General features: G+C 37.5%; 1 protein-coding gene across 1 annotated transcript in view; it reads left to right on the plus strand.

The window, feature by feature from the left end:
- The window catches only part of LOC132400655 (structural maintenance of chromosomes protein 6-like), a 78,192-nt gene that overhangs the window by 36,948 nt on the left and 21,079 nt on the right, over positions 1 to 20,165 (plus strand). The window contains exons 7-17 of the mRNA XM_059981857.1: positions 35 to 115; positions 2,848 to 2,949; positions 4,942 to 5,061; positions 6,578 to 6,676; positions 7,004 to 7,150; positions 7,855 to 7,943; positions 9,297 to 9,461; positions 11,357 to 11,535; positions 14,909 to 15,110; positions 15,667 to 15,781; positions 19,030 to 19,190. Of these exons, the coding sequence (XP_059837840.1) occupies positions 35 to 115; positions 2,848 to 2,949; positions 4,942 to 5,061; positions 6,578 to 6,676; positions 7,004 to 7,150; positions 7,855 to 7,943; positions 9,297 to 9,461; positions 11,357 to 11,535; positions 14,909 to 15,110; positions 15,667 to 15,781; positions 19,030 to 19,190 (1,460 nt within the window). The remainder of the gene's footprint in view (positions 1 to 34; positions 116 to 2,847; positions 2,950 to 4,941; positions 5,062 to 6,577; positions 6,677 to 7,003; positions 7,151 to 7,854; positions 7,944 to 9,296; positions 9,462 to 11,356; positions 11,536 to 14,908; positions 15,111 to 15,666; positions 15,782 to 19,029; positions 19,191 to 20,165) is intronic.

Here is a 20,165-nt window from a genome sequence, read left to right on the forward strand (position 1 = left end):
TAGTTAATGATATATGTATATTATTTTTGTACAGGTAGATAATCCAGTGTCAATTTTAACACAAGAAATGAGTAAACATTTCTTGCAGTCCAAAAGTGAAGCAGATAAATATAAGGTGAGTTGAATGCATGAAGGTTTTAGATATATATATTTTAAATACAATATAAACCAGATTATTCAGTCCAATATCCTTAAATCCTATGTTACCTTTTTTGAATGTGTATTGCATTTGTTATATAATTTATAATAGCATTTTCAATCATCTCTTTAAGAGTTATTGGCTGAAAGGGGGGCCTTTTTAATATGGTCAGATATTAAATTCATACTCTGAATTGGAAATAAATTGTTTTGTATGTACATAATTTGTACCATGAGACATTTTGCTGCAATAGCCAGGGAAATGGTACTGAGCATATTGTTGGAGCTATAATCTGACAAGAGATCAGGTACTAAAGGAATTTGTAACATGTTCAACTAAGTGTTAATGACATAATTTATTAGTTTTTATTTTCCAAAATTCACTAAATCCTGGGAAATTTCTATTTAATTGGAATCTAATAAATATTTGCCTTTTTTTTTGGAAAGGATAATGGACAGAAGGCAGGTATGCCACAGAGATCAGTGCTTGGTCCTTTGTAGGTTTTAATCTCTGAATGAGAGTATCATAGGGTCATAGAGCAATACAGCATGAATATAGGTCCTTCCAGGCAAGCTAGTCCCAAGTTCCTTCATTCAGCCCATTTCTGTCTAAACCTGCCCCATAGCTATTCAGATGTAACTTAAATGATACTATTGTCTCAACTACTTCATCTCGCAGCTCATTCTATATACTTACCAACTTTAGGCCCTTCTTAAATCTTTCCTCTCTCACCCTAAACTATCTCTCCTCATGGTCAGGACTCCCCTACCATAGGAAAAAGACTTACCACCCTCTGTGACTATACCTCTCATAATATTAAACATTTCCTTCAGTTCCATGAATAATGGTGTAACTTGGCCAACCTCTCCATATAATTTAGGCCTCCTAGACCTGGCAACATCCTCAAAAATATTTTATGCACTTCCTACCATGGATTGACTTTCCAAAACACATCAGCTCACACTTAACTGTATTGAAATCTATTTGCCACTCTGGAGCCCTCTTCACTAACTGCAAATACTTCCTCCCTGGTAATACTAATGTCCTCCAAAACATATGCTCTTCTTTTATCTCTTTACAATGATGATTGGAAACACTGATCTCCTGTCATCTGAGGTAGGAGGTCCTGCTGATCTCTAAGGGGACCAACTATTTCTCTGACCACCTTTGTACTTTTAATATAGTTGTAGAACCTTTGGAGATTTTCATTAACCCTACCTACCAGATCCATCTCAAAGGGGGGGGGGGGGGGGGGACAAAAAATTGCCCCCCAATTTCCCTCTTTATAGTCATCAAAGGATTCACATCCCTGATTTCTTAAACCCAATCTATGTTTCTTTCTTTTTCTCGACCGGTGACTCAATATTGTCAGTTAAGGTTCCCTAAAGTTGTCAGGTTAACCCTTCACCCAATCAAGAATGTGCTGCTCCTGGATGCTTGAGATAATCATTTTAAATCCCACCCACTTCCTATTCATTTCTTTTTAACCCTTCAGACAGGCTTATCCATTTGACCTCGGCTAGATCCTACTTAATTCCCCTAAAATTAGCCCTGCTCCCTAACTTGTTCATTTGACAACCTTTTTTCAACACTATCTTAAAACTAATAGAATTATAGTTATTACAGCCAAACTGCTCCTTGACTAGTAAACACAAAGTACACTGTAGATGCTGTGGTCAAATTAACACGTTCAAACAAGCTGGATGAACTCAGCAGGTCGGGCAGCATCCGTTGAAAGGATCAGTCAATGTTTTGGGACGAGACTTTCAGCGGATGCTGCCTGACCTGCTGAGTTCATCCAGCTTGTTTGTACGTGTTGAACTGTTCCTGGACTGCCACTTTAGTTACCTTGCCGTAAGAGTCGGTCCTGAATTGCATCAGCTCCAGTAATCCATATAGATTATATTCACTACCCTAGCCTCATCTGCCTTTTTGGCTACCTCTTCAAAAATTCAAACAAAACTTTCTTAGACATCCTTCACCAATTCCACTTTGTTTCTAGGCCAGAGCACTGTGTAGCCTAGTCAATACTGTGGAAATCACAGCCTTATCTGTTAAAACTCATGCATTGAAATAAATGTGGTTTAACTGAGTATAGCTTTATTTGTATTCGCTGTGCCCCTAGATATTCTGATTACTGAACTTGCTCTTGCTGGCTGCTCCATCATCCCATGACTTGCTCCTGCTCAAGGGCCCCATTACCAACCCCAGCCAATGCAGTGATATTAGCAAATTTAGCCGTAAGAGCTCGTTACTATGGTGTATGTTTCTAATATACTGAGAAGCTCCAGTGTTAATCTAAGAATAGTAAAGGATGACAGTTACAAGCTGGGAAAGGTTTTATTTAAAGAAGTAAATGAGATTTGATAGAAATACAATACTGTGCAAAAGTTTCAGCCGCATATATAGCTAGGGTGCCTAAGACTTTTGCACAATACTGTAATAATTTTGTGTACTGTACTGCTACAAAAAAAAACAAATTTCATGATGCGAGTGATAAATCTGATACAAACAGATTTATGTACACTTGGGAAGGTCAGTTATTAATATATGGTATATTAAAAATATTGGTGATTCTTTAACTTTAAGACATTGCCTTTTTATACATATGTCTTTAAAAGCATATTATGCATAAAGGTGGTTCCTTCAGTGTTCATTCAAAGTAAATATTTTAATATAAATGAATTCAACTATATTTGTGTTTTAAGTTTTTCATGAAAGCCACTCAGTTGGAGCAGATGAGAGACGATTATTCCTACATCATGAAAAAAAAGGCAGTAACAAATGAGAAAATTGAAAAGCAGGATGAGGTAAGTAAAAGTGTCCAACTTTGTTTGGCTTTTGTGCTTTTAAGTGCAGTGCGTTTCACTGTGGATCTTAATAATTCTTGTGATTCTTGGATTAAATTAATAATCATAAACATGGAAGTAACACAACTGGCTGAGATATCAAGCATCCAGCTACTCAAATCTTATTTTTCTTTTATCTCCCTGAACTCGTTATTTTCACCCACTTCCCACTCCCCAATCCTGCTACTGTTTCCCATGCCCCTCACCAATGCCAGGGGCAATTTACAATTGCCAGTTAACTTGCCAGCACCTACAAAAAATTCACACTGTCGCAGGAAGAGCATGCAGATTCTGCATGGATAGACAGTACCAAAGGTTAGGACTGAACTAGAGTCTTTGGAGCAGCAGATCTAACTGCTGTGCCATTCTGCTGCTTGATGACTAAATGATGGTCTGAAATTTAAAGAAATATTGTTCTCATGTTCTTTCCCTTTCCAATTTTACTGATTCATATTTTGTTTCCTTTTTCTGTTTCCTTAACTTCTGATTGCTCATGAATTATAAAAAGTTTCCTGAAAATATAGAAATATCCCCGTGGGTTGCACTTTTTTGTTATTTCTTACGATAACTTTAGAAAGGCAGAAAAACATTGTCCTGTTAATAACTCTACACCTTAGGGCTAGTTGGTAGTGTTACAAATTCCCATAACTGGATCACTTACCAGCAAAGATAGAGAGGTCCGTTGAAGTCTGATGGTACTATTTTTAAAAGTCTTTATTTATAAAGGGGCACAAAGATAAGATTAATACAGACATTCAGATAATATACGTCGTCAATACTCAATCTAAAAACGCGGGTATAATAATAATTATCAATTAAGCAATAGCTCTATCGTTTGTCTAGGGGATATTGTATTGTCCGATGGAAAGATAAAGTCACTGTCCTTTCAAGCTGCAGCTCTTTGGGTTTAAGAGAGACGGTTTGAAACTTGCCCGGGTCTTTTATGAGGCCAATCCGTTGAGTCGGGGGAGTTGGTTCCCCGTTGTTAGTTCCAAGTCATTTTCCGTGGTACCAGCTACCAGCCCCCAGGCAAGGGAACCGAACGCATGTGGCTTCCTTCAAATGGCTTCCCGCTATTACGGGATCGCTGGTGTTTCTTCTGGTGCGTCTGAAGAGGTTGTTCCCCAGACCCTCTTTTATACTTCCTCATGGGGTCTCAGACGTCAATCTGGTTGGGATGATGCAATCCCTCAACGAGCCCACTCTGGTCATCCCCTGAGGAGCTTCAATGAATAGTACAGTACTCAATACACAACTTGGTCTTCCAGAGACAATGGCCATGTCCTGTAGCTTTACATCACTATGGGGGGGGGGGGGGGGGGGGAGAGAAACGTGACATCCTGCACGTCTCTCTCTCATTCCCTGGGTCTCCTGACCCAAATCAATAGTGATCTTGCGATTCTCACAAAGGAGGGGGCTACCCCGCACCCTTAGGCCCCTCAGAGCTGTGGTACATTCATAACAGTAGATACGTGCAAGCTAAAAAGTGAATTACTTTCTGGGTCGATCATTTCCGAATCCATGTTAAATTATTTCAAATATTTTTCCTAGAAATAAAAATAAACATTGTAATCTAACATCGCTTCTCTTTAGCTCAATCTGTTTTGGTTTCCATATTTCATTTCCAGCAAAATAATTTAAAATATATTAGAGCATGCTGCACCAGTCAAGACTTGAGTTGGAAATGAAGTTAGATTCACCATACATTTTTGTATATGCTATTCAAGATCACACCTTGGTACACCTCACTATTTCATTGCCTTGGATACTACTTCACTCTATTGTTATTCGTACGTGCAAAAATATCATATAAAAGCTGTAATTTATATTTCACTTGAATTATGTAATTATGGTGTAGAATATGGTGGACTAGAAATGTACCATCAATGTTTGTGCTTCAGTAAGTAGCTTCTGCAACTTGTATTTTGTATGATTTTAATCTTCGTTATAAAGAACCTATCAGAGTTAAAGGATCAAGTTAAAGAAAAGGAGGACCGTTACAAAAGCCTTTCCTCATTGAATGAATTGTTGGAGAAACTGGAGCAACTTAAGAATCAGATGGCATGGGCTTTGGTGAGCATTTCAGTAGCATTTTGTTCTACAAAAGTTCCAAAGTGAATGAATAACAGTGATCAAATAACATGTAAACAGATGGCAGGAGATAATGTTCCTGAGCAAGAGAATACATTTTTCTCTCCCATCCCCCACCCGCCTCCAGCCTGCTTAACATCATGCTTCCCAGCAGTTATCAGCTGTTTTTGCTGAGGTCATGCAATAAATGTGTAATTGATATCAAACATGGGATTCTTACAAAAAGCTGTTGTTATTATCACATTTACTAAGGCACAGTGAAAAACAAGTCTTGCATACGATTCATAGAGATCAATTCATTACAATGCATTGAAGAAGTGCAAATTAAAACAATACCAGCGTTCAGAATAAAGTATTACAGTTACAGAGAGAGCGTAGTGCAGGCAGACAATAAGCTGCAAGTTCATAGGGAGGTACAAGGTTAATAGTCCATTTTATTGTACTAGGAAACGGCTCAATAATCTGAAAAGCAAGATAGAAGCTGTCTGTACACCTGGTGGTACATTCTTTCAGACCTTCGTATCTTCTGCCCAATGAGAAAGGGAAAACAAGAGGCTTTTTAGGTTGGATGGTGTCTTTGCTTTTCTTGGCTGCTTTACCAAGGGAGCGAGGTTGACTCCTGACCCGTATATATGTTGAGCTGTGTCTACAAGTCCACAGTTTCTTGCAGTCACAGGCAGGACAGTTGCCATGCCCACCCAGTGATGCAGATAGGATGCTTCTTATTGTGCATCAAAAAAGATTGGTGAGACTCAAAGTGGACATACCAAGTTTCTGGTAGGTGACATTATCCAAACGCTAATTATTCCATTCCTTATCAGTATTTTGTGGCTCTATCATAGCATCCATTATGCAGAGATTAAAAGCAACTAGTGCCTGAACACCAAATGTGTTTTGAAGAGCTTCCATCTAAAACATCAGATGTGTGGTAATATTTAGGAGGGAAGTTTAGAACAGTGATTGAAATGTCATATTGTTGGCACTAAAGAGTAAATAGATCGCTATAGTTATACAATGGCTTAGGTACAGTGCATTTACATAAACCTATTGGAAAAAAGGTGTTTCCTGCAATGATTTTTTTTTAATTCAATAAACAATGCTGGAGGGTTGCAGTGGGTTGAGCAGCATCAGGAGGAATGGAATTAACATTTCTGGTGTAAACTATACATCAGCTCTTGCATCAGATTCCAGCATCTGCAGTTCCTTGTGTCTGCATTATTATTAAATGTTTCTCGTGGGTAATATGTAAAAGATCTATGAATTATAAAATACTTTATTTAAAAAATGCTGAAAATTATGGTGTTAGGACTGTTCAATTATTTCAATGCAAAGTCTTGTATTAAGTGTGTGAAAGAAATTGTCCTTAATTGGGGTGAAGGCTTTGTGGTTATATCTTAGTGGCTATATAGTTTACAGTGAAAAATGTGATCTGTGGAATTTAATTAAAGAGTAGTACTGGGAAAATGTGTTATATTTTTTCAAAATTTTGCATTGCAAGGTCATTGAGGTTGAAAAGCAAATGCAGCCAGTAAAAGATCGTATTAAAACTGAAGGAAATCGTACTGTCAAATTTGATCAGAAAATAGAAGAATGGCAGGTTGGTATTTTGATTCTATCCTTGGCCTTTCTATAATGTTAATTAAATTTTCATAAATTTTAACAGAACTATCCGGAGGTTTTTTTCAATGTTGAGTGACAGAAGAGAGAAACTAATATTGTTGTAATTTATAATGTAGTGCTTAAATATGTGGCTGGATTGGTTTCAGTAAAAAATTTTTAAAAGACTAGTTTAATGCTTCAAGGCTTACTAGACTTTGACAAGTAATACATTTTTGCAAGGTGATTTCTGAAATAACGAAATTTTTGACTATATTATATATCTGAAATATAAATTTGAACCTCTGGTTTTATTCTTGTTCTATAGGTCAAAGTCAATGAGGCTGAGGAAAATTTTAAGGCAGTTCAGAATCAATTGCAGAGAATTACAGATGAAGCACAAGTATTACGACCACAATGTGCAACTTTAAAAGAAGACATACAAGGAAAAAATAAAACATGCAAAGAGTCTGAGGTTAATAAATATTATATGATCTGCAGTTACTGTAAAGTGTACAAATACTGGATACAAGAGTGCATTAGGAAATATGTGAGCAGTTCTCTGTTGAATACCTCAGCTCTCCCTTTGTCCTTTCATCTTGGTCTTCAATGTCTAGCAACAGGGATAGGTAGAGAAACTGAGCTCTGCAGGTAATATAAAATTCAGTCATCTAACTCATTAGATGAGCTCACCTACTTTGTTGTTTATTGGTGTACAGCATGCAATAGGCAGTTTGAGGAATGCCACCCAGCAATTCCCCAATTTAATTTGAGCCTAATCACAGGACAATTTGCAAGGACCAACAACCTACCAACTGGTACATCTTTGGACTGTGGGAGGAAACTGGAGCACCCGGCGGAAATCCATGCATTCACAGGGAGAACATGCAAACTCCTTACAGGCAGCGGCAGGAATTGAACCTGTTTCACCTGAACTATAGAGTGTGGTGCTAACCTCTACGTTGCTGCCCCATAGTGTAATCTTGAAGAGGCCCTAGCTACATGAGACGAGTGATTATTGAAATGTCTTGATGTAGTCAGGGCAAAAAATGTGCAAAACAATACAAAAGAAATTTCAGTTCAGTATTTCTGCCCTCACCAAAGAAAAATAAAAACTTAATTTGCATATTTGCAGTGGTACTTTACAAAACCAAATTTACTTGTATGTTTTCATTACAGGCAAAATTCCACCGCTGCAGAACACAGTTGAAGCAACTTGAAAAAGACCATGACCAGTTACAAAAGCGTATTAAAGAACTGAGAAATAGGTTAGACCATTACCTCTATGATCTTGCAAGGATCGTTAACTAGATTCACCGTATATGTATCATATAGCAGTTGTTTTATAATCAAAAGATTGTTCCTTTTACTTTTTGAGTTCCTTTTGATGCTAAACTGAACTTGTGCCCTAGTAGTTCCTCCATCTTCAAGATAAAGCATGTCATGCTAAATAAACAGAAATTAACAATGGAGAGTGCTGAAACCATTCAAGAAGTGGAGTCGTTTTATTTTCTCTGTACTTAGATGCAGCCTGAAGTGTCTTATCAACATTTCTATAAAACAAAGAGATTAAAGACAAGAGAATCTGCAGATGCTGGAAATCCAAGCAACACACCCAAAATGCTGGAGGAACTCAGCAGGCCAGGCAGCATCTATGGAAAAGCGTACAGTCGATGTTTCAGGCCGAGACCCTTCATTAAAAAGACTAAAGATTAGCTTCATTTGTCCCATGTACGTGCATCAAAGGATACAGTGAAATGTGCCATGTGCATCAGCAACTAATACATTCCAAGGATTTGCTGGGGGCAGCCTGCAAGTATCGCCATGTTTCTGGCTCCACACCTTACTAACTGAATGAGGTAGGAAACTGGAACACCCAGAGGAAACCCACGTGGTCACAGGGAGAATATGCAAACTCCTCGCAGACAATGGCAGGAGTTGATCCGCGATCGCTGACTTTGTGAAGCACTATGCTACCATGCTACGGAAAGTATATACTCTTATGATTTTGCTTATCTTCATTTGTCCGGTTTTTGAGTAGCTGAAATCTTTAATCATGCCTTTGATCACTAAACTTTAGTATTCTAGTACCTTTGCTGAAGTCCATCAGCAAATTACTGCAAATACTGAAAAGCTATTTTGAAAGCTGAGCATGTTTGAATTCTCCACATGTCCAAGATCATCTGGGATGGGTGGAGGAAGGGAATGAAGTTGGTATTGTGGATTGATGACCTTGAATCACAGCAGAGCTGTGACTTTTGCATGACCTCATCCAATTTACTTACGAAATGTTATAAAACTGTCTGTTGAAACACCTCTAATGTGTAGAAAAAGAAGGGTCTCAGCCAGGAACATTGACAGTTTATTCATTTCCATAGATGCCGCCTGTCCCTCTGAGATCCTCTAACATATTGTCTATGTTACTTTGGAATTCCAGCATCTGCAGATTTTCTCATATTTGTGTTCTCTAAAATAATTTGGGATAGTTTATTTTGTTGGGAATGATGAAACAAAAAATAACTTTAAATTGTGTGTAAAGGGTTAGTATTTTAACATAAAATAGTAGTTTAATGGTTATTCTTTCTCTCCTATTTTGAACATGAACTTTAAATTCAAAATAGTATGAACCAAAATTCTGAAGCTGATTTGAAAAAGCGTCAAGGAAGAATTAGCAGTCTGCAAGAACAATTAAAATCTCTGGAGGCTGGAGAGACTAGCACTTTACAGCAGTTGGAGCAGTTTCAGCACGCAATCAACAAGTCTAAAGATGAACATTATAAGCTTCGGTTGGTAACTTTATTGATGTCCCATATGTAGATAGCAACCTATTGAAAGCTTTTTTACTGTCATCACTCATGATAAAATGATTATTTGTTTGTTGCCTAGTAGCTTTTTGTATTAGAGAAAGTTATTTTCTGTGACCTTCAGTAATTTTGAAAAGGGAATTGGAATAATCTAAATATTATGCACACACAAATTACACTGGACAAATTTTTCAAAGTTGTTGCTTCCTTGGAATTTTTGTTTGTTTATGATAGACTGCTTGAAGCTGAACACAAATATAATTTCAGACTACTTTTATCACGTAGGAATTTGGAGAAACAAGAAAATAACTTATTGAATATAATTGTTAAATTGCATAACGGTGCTGACTCTTTGCAATAGTTCATCTAAGCTAAGAATGTTTCATTGATGATTTTCGTTTGTACTTCGTGTCTGTGGCTTCTTGCTTAAATGTGCAACACTAATTAGCCAGCATTGATGGATTCCAGTTGCCCTGATACTGTTTCTCCAATGATCTGAAGAATCTTTTCACCAGGCTTATCACTGACAGTGCCAAGGTTTGCAGTGAAGAAGTCTAAATGGGAATGCAGATAATGAATCCTAAGTGACAAGTTGCACTTAATGGTTTTGTATGCTTGAAGCATGTTGTCAACCAGCTGCATATAGTTTAATGCTCTAGTTGCCAAGAAAATTTTCAACAACATCCTTGAAGGTTTCCCATGCAATTTTCTTTGATCCCACTAGAAGTTTTTCAAATTGTCTTTCATTGATCTGTTTGATATGTGGACCAACAAAAATGCCTTCCTTAATCTTGGCATCAGTTATTCTGGGAAGCATCTGTTTCAAATATTGAAATCCTTCATGGAAACCTGTTCTGCCTTACAGCATCCGCCCCACCTAAGGATGCCCAGGCATGCCTGGACAAGATAGAAAACTTTTCAGCTTACGTTGTGGGCAACATTTTAATGGATTTAAATTATGGATTGAAATAACAAATTTAGGTATGTTTTTTTAATTGGTGCTTAATAGGAAAATTTCATGATGGTTTTCATGATCAGCAGCCAAAAATCCATAAGATATAGCCAAAAGTATTCAGGAAGCAATATCTTTGTTGTCCAGTATTCAGGGCTGAATTTGTCAAGTTCTGTTGAAATAAACATTCCTTAATATTTTCCGCTCTTATTACCTTGCATTGCTTTCAGCAAGCAGTGGTCCATCAGCCATTGTGAATATTTCATCAATAAGTTATAATAAACTCAGCAGGACTATATGCAAAATAATACAGCAAGTATTGTAATATATTAAAATAAATGGTGCAAATATTTGGCCCATCCTGTCACGTTATTATCTTTTCTCATAAACTTTCCAAAGTCATTATTGTTACCTGTGCTGCTGGCTACCCCTTTATTACACTGATACATTTCTGTGAGGCTGGGAAATGTAGACTTTGGTCATGTACAAACTTGTTCTTGCTACAAGTGTGGTGGCCCTACTGACAGGATTATGAAAAGTAGCTCTATTTATTTAACTCAATTTAGTTATTTTTCAATTTCTGATGTTTCAAGGTGTGAATTTTTAAATGTTAAATACATTTGCAGACAATTATTTTAAACCGTCTGCAGCAGGACCTCAGCATTTGTCAAAGTCACTCTGGGAGCACAAACAGCCACTGCACCCGAAGACCCCATGCTATCTGGACTGTGCAGATGAGCTGGAAGTCAGCCTTCTAGTGAAAATCACACTAGTAGCTGAAGGTTGGTCAAACTGTTGTCCATCTGAGGTCTAGCAGAAAATATCTCACTTATATAATATCTAAAATTGATTTGCCATCATCCTGTACTATTTTACATAGCAATTTCAACTTGTGCACATTGTGAACATAGTTGTATATCCCTAGACGAGAAGAACAGGATGCAAAAAATTCTGTGGAATCGAGAAAGAAGCAACTGAACAATCTGAAAGCCAGCAGAACAAACCAGTTAAAAAGGTTTGGAGAGAACATGCCAAACTTGCTTGAAGCAATCGAGGAAGCATATAAACAGGGTCGTTTCAGGAAGAAACCAGTTGGCCCTTTAGGTAAGTGTCAAATCTTCTGTTTTGCTCGAATTAATGACAGAATATGGGTGTGTGTGTGTGTGTGTGTGTGCGCATGTGAGTGTCTGTGTGTGTGTGTGTTGCTCTGGATTTCCAGCATCTGCTTAATCTCTTGTGTTTATTCCTCTCCATAGACACTGCCTGACCTGCTGAGTTCCTCCAGCATTGTGTGTGTGTGTGTGATGCTTCGTGTGTAATATGTATTGTCTGACACATTAAACTTTGTTATAATATCTATTACATAGATCAGTACAGCACATAGCCCAGAATGCTGTGCCATCTTCCATCCATGTGCATATTCAAATATCTCTTTAAAGCTAATAAATTTGCCTGTACCACCATACGAAGCAGGGCGTTCCAGGCATCTGTGACTCTGAGTAAAAAGACTTATCGCTCACACCCCGCTTTGAGCCTACCCCTCTTACCTTCAGTGCATGCCCTCTGGCATTATACATGTCAATCCTGGGAAACAGATACTCTATGGCCACTCTAATGATGTCTCTCATAATCTTGTAAACCTTTATCAGATCTCTTATTTTTCCATCCCTGTCCTTCCTTCTGACAGGAACGTACCTTTCTTGTACTCTGTACAGTCACTTTAGGATAAAGGAGCCAAAAACTAGATCTATAAGTTGCCACATTATTACTTTAATATTTCCAAATTGTTTTTTTAACCCCTTCAAAAGCCTGATGAGTTTTGTTAGAAGAATGTAAGAGGCTAATGATATACTGGGTCAGATGGAATGGATTCAAATAAGTGACTAGAAAGATTTGGTTCTTCCTACAGACTGAGAGACAGTTGTTCATTGAATAATTACCTTAACTGATGCAACTTTGAGGCTGCATCCTGAGGACCAAATACAGAAATAGGACACATACTAACAAGATCACTTTCCGCTGGAAGTTGTGTGCAGGAGCGATGAAAGAACTTATTTTTTCATGTCTTGCATTTAGGTGCTGGTAGTGTGATTGAGGATCAGGATTGGGTTACAAATATGCCATCAGGATACTGGAGGAAAAGGAGAATAGGAGTATTAGGTAGCAGCATTATGCTAGGGTTGGCAAATATAGTGAAGAAGTATCAGTTGAATTGAATTAAAGAACTATACCATTCTTGGTGTGGCACTTTCAGAGCCCAAGTCATATATATATATATATATATATATATATATATATATATATATATATATATAGGAAGCTTAGAACACTTGCAAAATGTATTGCAGAGCATCAGAGAAAACATCATTAATGGTGCCTTTGTAATACTCACCAAATTTGGTGTATTGGAGCAAGATTCCGAGTTGGACTAGTGCAAAGAATGTTCCTTTAAGCACACAAAATATGCATAGATGTGGATGTAGTGTTATGAGAATAGATTTCTTGGAAAAATCAAATAGAATCCAAAGAAAGGGTGATCAAAATGAAAATGTCTTCAGCAGGAATAAGAATTTGGTGTGGGATGGCACTAGTTGAATTTCCATTTAAGTAAGAAGCAGGGGTACTTCAACTCTTCTAGAGGACAATGAGAGGGATAGCAACAACAGAAAGCTTAGGCATTAGTGGTGTAAAGGAAACTGGCATTCAAAGACACTAATATAGATAGGCAAAACTGGACAAATAAAGCAAGTTCTGTGAGCTGAGAATAACCTGTTCCAAACCAAATTACAAATGTCTTTAATGTTTTTAATCTTAGCATTAACAGTTAAACCTTTGTTTGATTCTCTGGTAATAATTACATCACTTAACTACAGCATAACAATATACAAGGGCATGTTTGACTGGGTGGTACATATTAAGCTGTACAGACAGTAAAAGTTGGCTTGTTCTATACAAAAATACACACCAGTCATTTAGACTGCATTTGGAAACAAAATTTGGAATATAATTTTACAATACAAACTTTGAAATTAGAAGCTGTATCTTAATCTGTTGAGCAAACACGAGGAAATCTGCAGATGCTGGAAATTCAAACAACAACACACACAAAATGCTGGTGGAGCACAGCAGGCCAGGCAGCATCTATAAGGAGAAGAACTGCTGACGTTTCGGGACGAGACTGTTCGTCCTGACGAAGGGTCTCGGCCCGAAACGTTGACAATGCTTCTCCTTATAGATGCTGCCTGGCCTGCTGTATTCCACCAGCATTTTGTGTGTGTTGTTACCTTAATCTGTTTATAACTTTCTGGTCAGTTAATACAGTAAGTGCATATGGTGCAGATCTCTACTACAGTTTTGATATTAAATTCATTTCTTCTTGAAAGCATTGATTCATTGACTTGTTTATTGCTGCAAGTACTGACATCTCTGATACATTATATAACCATATAACAATTACAGCACGGAAACAGGCCATCTCGGCCCTTCTAATCCGTGCCAAACGCTTACTCTCACCTAGTCCCACTGACCCGCACTCAGCCCATAACCCTCTGTTCCTTTCCTGTCCATATACCTATCCAATTTTACTTTAAATGACAATACTGAACCTGCCTCTACCACTTCTACTGGAAGCTCATTCCACACAGCTACCACTCTGAGTAAAGAAATTCCCCCTCGTGTTACCCTTAAACTTTCCCCCCTAACTCTCAACTTATGTCCTCTTGTTTGAATCTCTCTTACTCTCAATGGAAAAAGCCTATCCACGTCAACTCCATCTATCCCCCTCATAATTTTAAATACCTCTATCAAGTCCCCCCTCAACCTTCTACGTTCCAAAGAATAAAGACCTAACTTGTTCAACCTTTCCCTGTAACTTAGGTGCTGAAACCCAGATAACATTCTAGTAAATCTTCTCTGTACTCTCTCTATTTTGTTGACATCTTTCCTATAATTCAGTGACCAGAACTGTACACAATACTCCAAATCCGGCCTCTCCAATGCCTTGTACAGTTTTAACATTACATCCCAACTCCTATACTCAATGCTCTCTGATTTATAAAGGCCAGCAGACCAAAAACTTATCCAAGTGTTTACTTAAGTTGATTAGCCACGTATTTTCATGTACTGATTGCAATCTGATCCTTGCATACACTTTTAAAGCAGCTTAGTTTTCACTAACCCAAAGATACTGAATTATGCGGATGGCTACTGTCTCTTTTGAAAGCAAATGCAAAGATTGAGTTGTATAGCTTGGAGGAAGGAGCTCTAACCGTACAACTTAACTCCCATAAGATTTTTCATGTATGTAATTGAAACTTGCAGTTTTTTTCCCCTATTTATTAGGCAGTGTAGTGTTGTTACTCTTTTTTTTTGCAGCAGGTATTGTAATTTGGATTGACTTTTTCAATGTTTTGGGATTAACGAATTAATTTAACGATGTTGATCATTGATCGCTTTATAAATGAATTTTGTTTGTTAGGTACTTGTCTCAGACTGAAATATCCTGAATTGGCTTTGGCAGTTGAAAGTTGTTTAAGAGGACTACTGCTTTCATTTTGCTGCGATAATTACAAAGATGAGCAGGTACTGCAGAGTTTGATGTCACGATACTTCAATGCAGGAAGACGTCCCCAAATCAATGTGTGCGAGTTTTCAAATCAAGTATACAATATAAAAGATAGGTATGTTTTCAGGTTCATCAATACTAGATCTCTTTTGGGAACTTGTCATGCATAATGTTGTTAGGGAATGCATTGGATAAGCCACATGTATATAGTAAGTGACCAGTGCACTCAAATGCACTTTGTGCATTTATATATATTGACAGAAAAGCAGCATTATTCTGGTCTCAGTGTTATTTTTGTACATTGCAGTGTTTGCCATGAGGCTTATATGAGCCTCTGGTTTAAAAAAAGTTCAGTCTGCTGGGAGACAAGATAAACATTTCTGAATTACTCAAATGTGCAACATCAATTAAGTTTCTGCTTCCATAGAAAGGCTGCAGGTGCCTGTTATGCTGTTATTAATAGTGCGGCTCATGATGTGGAAAAGTTGAAATGACTGCAAATAGACTGTAGTTGACTTTTGTGAATATACTTTATAAAAATTGTAATTGTATCGTTCTATTAGAGGAGGATTTTGCTCTGATAGTGCCAGGTGCCACTATCTTCTTTAATTTAGAATGCTCTATTAGGAAACTTTATTAAATTTTGAATATACAATATTTCTTCATTGAAGAGCTGCTCGTCATCCAGAGTTCCCCACGGTTCTTGATGCCTTGGAAATAGATAATCCAGTGGTGACCAACTGTTTGATTGACCTGAGGAATGTTGAAAAAGTCCTGTTGATCAGTGTAAGTCCATCTTTTGTAATTTCTCTTGCTGAATTACAGTTGTTGATGTGGTGTCTTAAAAGTTGAAAGCTTTTTGCGTACCAGACTACATAAATAAAAAGGCAATATTTGTATTTTGCATATTTTAAACCTTATGAACAAAAAACAAATTAACTATTATTTTAATTCTAATGCTGTAATTGTGGATTGAGTAGTGTGGAATATAAAGAATGTGCTCAATCAAAAATGACATTTTTCACAAAAATTTATTTGCAGACCTCTTCTGTGATAGATTGGTGGTGTGATAGATTGTTTAGTACCCTTCGTTTGTGGTTAGACCAATTATATACTCGATACTGGAAATTGGCGCAGTAATTAGACTATATTCAATAGTTATTTGACCATTTTTTAGTGCATTTAGGCTTTAAGAAAGTACCTTGTAATTAAATAGGTAATACACAGTTTCATCAGTAAAACCATTCCTGGTTTCATTTGTTTGTATTGCTGAGTTTGTAGGCAGACTGACTGCTTAATCTGGGATGTACAAAACAGTTCACCCCTAGGGTACTATTGCCTCCAGCCCAGACACAAGTGACAGGGAGTCTTTAAACAATATATGGTTTAAGATTACTAATTTCTAAAGATTTAAGATTCCTAAATGCCCCATTCCTGAAATGTCCTATTAGCCTTTAAGAGGAGATGAGGCCAAGGGTGGGAGGTTTTTGTTATGGTTTTTGAATATCTGATTCAAAAAATTAAAATTTCTGCAAAATAAACATAGTGAAACAAAAAAAAAATCTGCTTTAGAAGGACATTTTTTTTTTCTCCTAACCCTGGAGTCTGAATTTCCATACTCATGATGTGACTCTGATCTTATGCCAAGTCTTACTGGTGCAGATGCAGAGAAGAGTATTCTACACATAATGCTGAAGAATCCCTGCATGCCCAGATATGCAGTTTATCTTCCAATGATGGAGTAGTTGGCCAAGTTAACCTGCATGTACCACTTAGCAAATTTTAGACTTGGTGTAGGTCCGTGCATATTTACCCATGATCCAAATAAATGATTAATCTTGTGAGATCCCTGGTATCCATGATGCCAGTCTTCAGCCAATTCAATTCACTCCTAATTTTAAGAAATGATGGAGAGTATTAAATATTGCAAAGTCTCTAGTGTAGACAGCACTACAGCTGCAGTTGTCATAGATACAGATGAAAACATGCTCATCCGTGCTGTCCAATATATCTATCCAAACTCATACTATGTGCCTACATTTGGTTTTCTAAATCTTTCCTATTGATTTACCTGTCCAACTATCTTTTAAATGTTGTTTCTTTACCTGAATCAACTGTTTTCTTTGGAAACTTGTTCCATATATGCATCACCCTCTGAAGAAGTTTCTACTCAGGTCCTTTTTTAAATCTGTCCCTTCTCCCCTTCAACTTGTGCCCTCTAGTTCTGGATGGTTTTTCCCTTGGAAAAAGACTGCATTCATCATATTAATACCCCTCATGATTTTATAGATCTTGATATGGTCACCCTTCAGTATCTAATGTCACAATGAATAAAGTTGTAGCCTTGTTAACTTCTCTCAATAAGCACAGGCCCCATATCCAGGCAACATTCTCATAAATTTTGTACACATTTTTCCATAACACGCTGACCAAGACTGTCTAGCATTGCCAATATTTTGTACAAATACCAAAATAAGATTTATAACTCTTGTACTCAGTGCCCTTGCTGATACAGTCCAGCATGCTAAATCCTTCCCCAACACCTGTATTACAACCAGTGATTTTGATCAATTTACTTTAACTCAGAATTTTTATTTGTGAATCACATGCTCCTTTTTTTCCACAATAGAGGCCAAAAAATCAAGGACATTTGAAAAGCATGAAAACTATATATTCAAAAAAATGAAATGTCATCTGTTCAAAAATATTCACCCCCCCCCCCCCCTTTACTCCGTACTTAGTTGAACCACCTCTCTGTACTGGTGTGGAATGGTGGGCTGATTTCTTTTTCATTCTCACTTGCTGTGCAAGCAAATATGTGCAAGGTGTAACCAGTAAGATTAATTTTGCTTTTTCTTTGACCGGTTGTTCTCTGAGTTGCAGTCTTTGTCAAGGTCATGGCCCAGACTTGTTTTTTAGTTGTTCATTTCTCCGGATAAGCCTGGGAACAGAGGGGGGAAGTTGGGGGTCATGATAGGATTACAGGCATGGATGTGAGGAATTGGTCAGGCTGGTGTTTCAGCCTCTGCTCCTCACTCATAAGGTGATGCTCCAGGTCTGCAAAACGGTGAAGCCAATTGTTCGGGGTCCCGGTCATTGACAAGTCCAGAGTTTGGGGGCGTTATCCAGAGCCCTTATTCATACTCATTGGCAGTCCTGGGGTCGATACCAAAGATTGAAGCCCAAAGGTCAATCAGAAGTTGAGGCCTAATAATTTGAGTCCCAAGTCTTTGAGTCTTCTGGGGAAGTCAAAGGCTAAATGTCTGCAAATCTGCGAGTACGCTAGAGGCTGAGGACAGTTTTTCTTTCCAGTTTTGATGAAGGTCTTGGCCTGAAACTTCAGCTCTCTACTTCTTAGATGCTGCCTGGCCTGTTGAGTTCCTCCAGCATTTTGTGCGTATTGCTGCCCCAGTGTTAGAGGACTTTGTGCGTGCATGGATGGGAGGGAGGAATGGGACTTGTTTTGTTGTTAATCTTGTTGGTCGTTGTGTTCTGTTTCATTGTGTTTGGTGCTGTTCTACTGAGCACTGGGTGTGCTGTGTTGGCATTAGAATGTATTGTTTTATTTGCAGGCTGCCCTAAGCCCATTGTTAGGTTGTGTTGGTTATTAGCACAAACAACGCATTTCACAGTATGTTTCACTGTACATGTAATAAATGAATCTGAAATTAAGTGATGTTAAAAGTACTAAATAAAATGAGCTTTTAAAATTAAAGCTAGTATACTTCTGAATCTGTACTCTGATTACGTACCTTAATTTTATTATCTAATGAAGGCCAATTTCATCGCAAACTGAGATCTGGTTTGCTAGTTTGCTCCTGCAATTGCATTATGCACAGAAAATTTACCCAGAAAACTAATATTAAAGGTATTTACATCATACGGGTGATATACAATTTTATATATAATATATAATTTTATTGAAAACTGATTATTTCAGAATTGAGCACAACTTGTACATTGATTTTCATAGTAAGCCAATTCCTGTGAATCAAAGGGACTTAAGTGTCTGTAATATCATTTTATGTTCCCAGAGCAACAGCAGAGCTCGTGAAGTTATGCAGCAGCAAAGGGCACCCTTAAACTGCAAAGAAGCCTTCACTGCTGTAGGTGACCAGGTTTTTACCAATCGTTATTACTCTTCTGAAATGGACAGGGCAAGATACTTGGGTGATGATGTGGAAGCGGAGATCAGGTTTGTAAATATCTAATATTGTGGTATTCTAACTTATGGAAGAATAGTAAACTGTAGCAATAGGCCAAAAATGCCATTATGTTAACTGTTGCAGCTTTCCATTGATTTCCTAGCTCAGTGTATATTCATTTATAGTTCAGAATAAAAGCACCAACCTTTGAAAGCATCAGGCACAGTGTTATTTTAAAGAAATGATTAATGGATTATTCTTGGATGAGTGAAAAGCTTGCATGGCACCTTGCAGTGTATGATTTTGTTAGTGCTGTGGTTAGTAACCACTGAATGTCATTGTGTAAACACGCAGGAATTCTGTTAAGTGAGGTTTTCTTTTATGACTGTTGTAAAGCCTATTTTAAAATATAACATCCTTGAATATCACATTAGTCTTCTTTTCTGACTCCTATTAATATGAATTTGTATTTATTAACAGAACCACTTATATGAAGTCCACAGTGTGTTGTTCAAATAGGACTTTTGGTTATACCATTTCATTGTAATCTCTTTTTCATGCTTATCATTTCCTCTTTTCCCATCGCCCCCACCAATACCAACCACCTACGCTAAGGAAAATTACCATTAGCTTACCAGAATGTCTTTGTGATGTGGGAGAAAACTGGTTCACCTGGTGGAAATGTGCATGGTCACAGTAATATATGAGATCATTCTGACATAGTGGGTGGTCTTTGGGACTATGTAGAGGTAGGATTATCTACTACTTAATGTGTTGCCTAGTAACTGTAAGTACGTGGATTAGTATCGATCAGGTCAACCACGATCTTATTGAGTTGCAGAATGGCGCAGAGGGACTGAGTGGCTTCTGCTTCTTATTTGTAATTCCATGTAATTAATATACTGTAGATATGCATCTATTGAGATGATAAGGACTCTGATCCACTGTTTACTGGATGGATAACTACAAATGGTAATAGTTTAATGAAGTGGCATATGGGGATACATTTATTCAAGCAACACACA

Source organism: Hypanus sabinus, chromosome 10 (assembly GCF_030144855.1).
Source record: "Hypanus sabinus isolate sHypSab1 chromosome 10, sHypSab1.hap1, whole genome shotgun sequence".
NCBI lineage: Eukaryota > Metazoa > Chordata > Chondrichthyes > Myliobatiformes > Dasyatidae > Hypanus > Hypanus sabinus.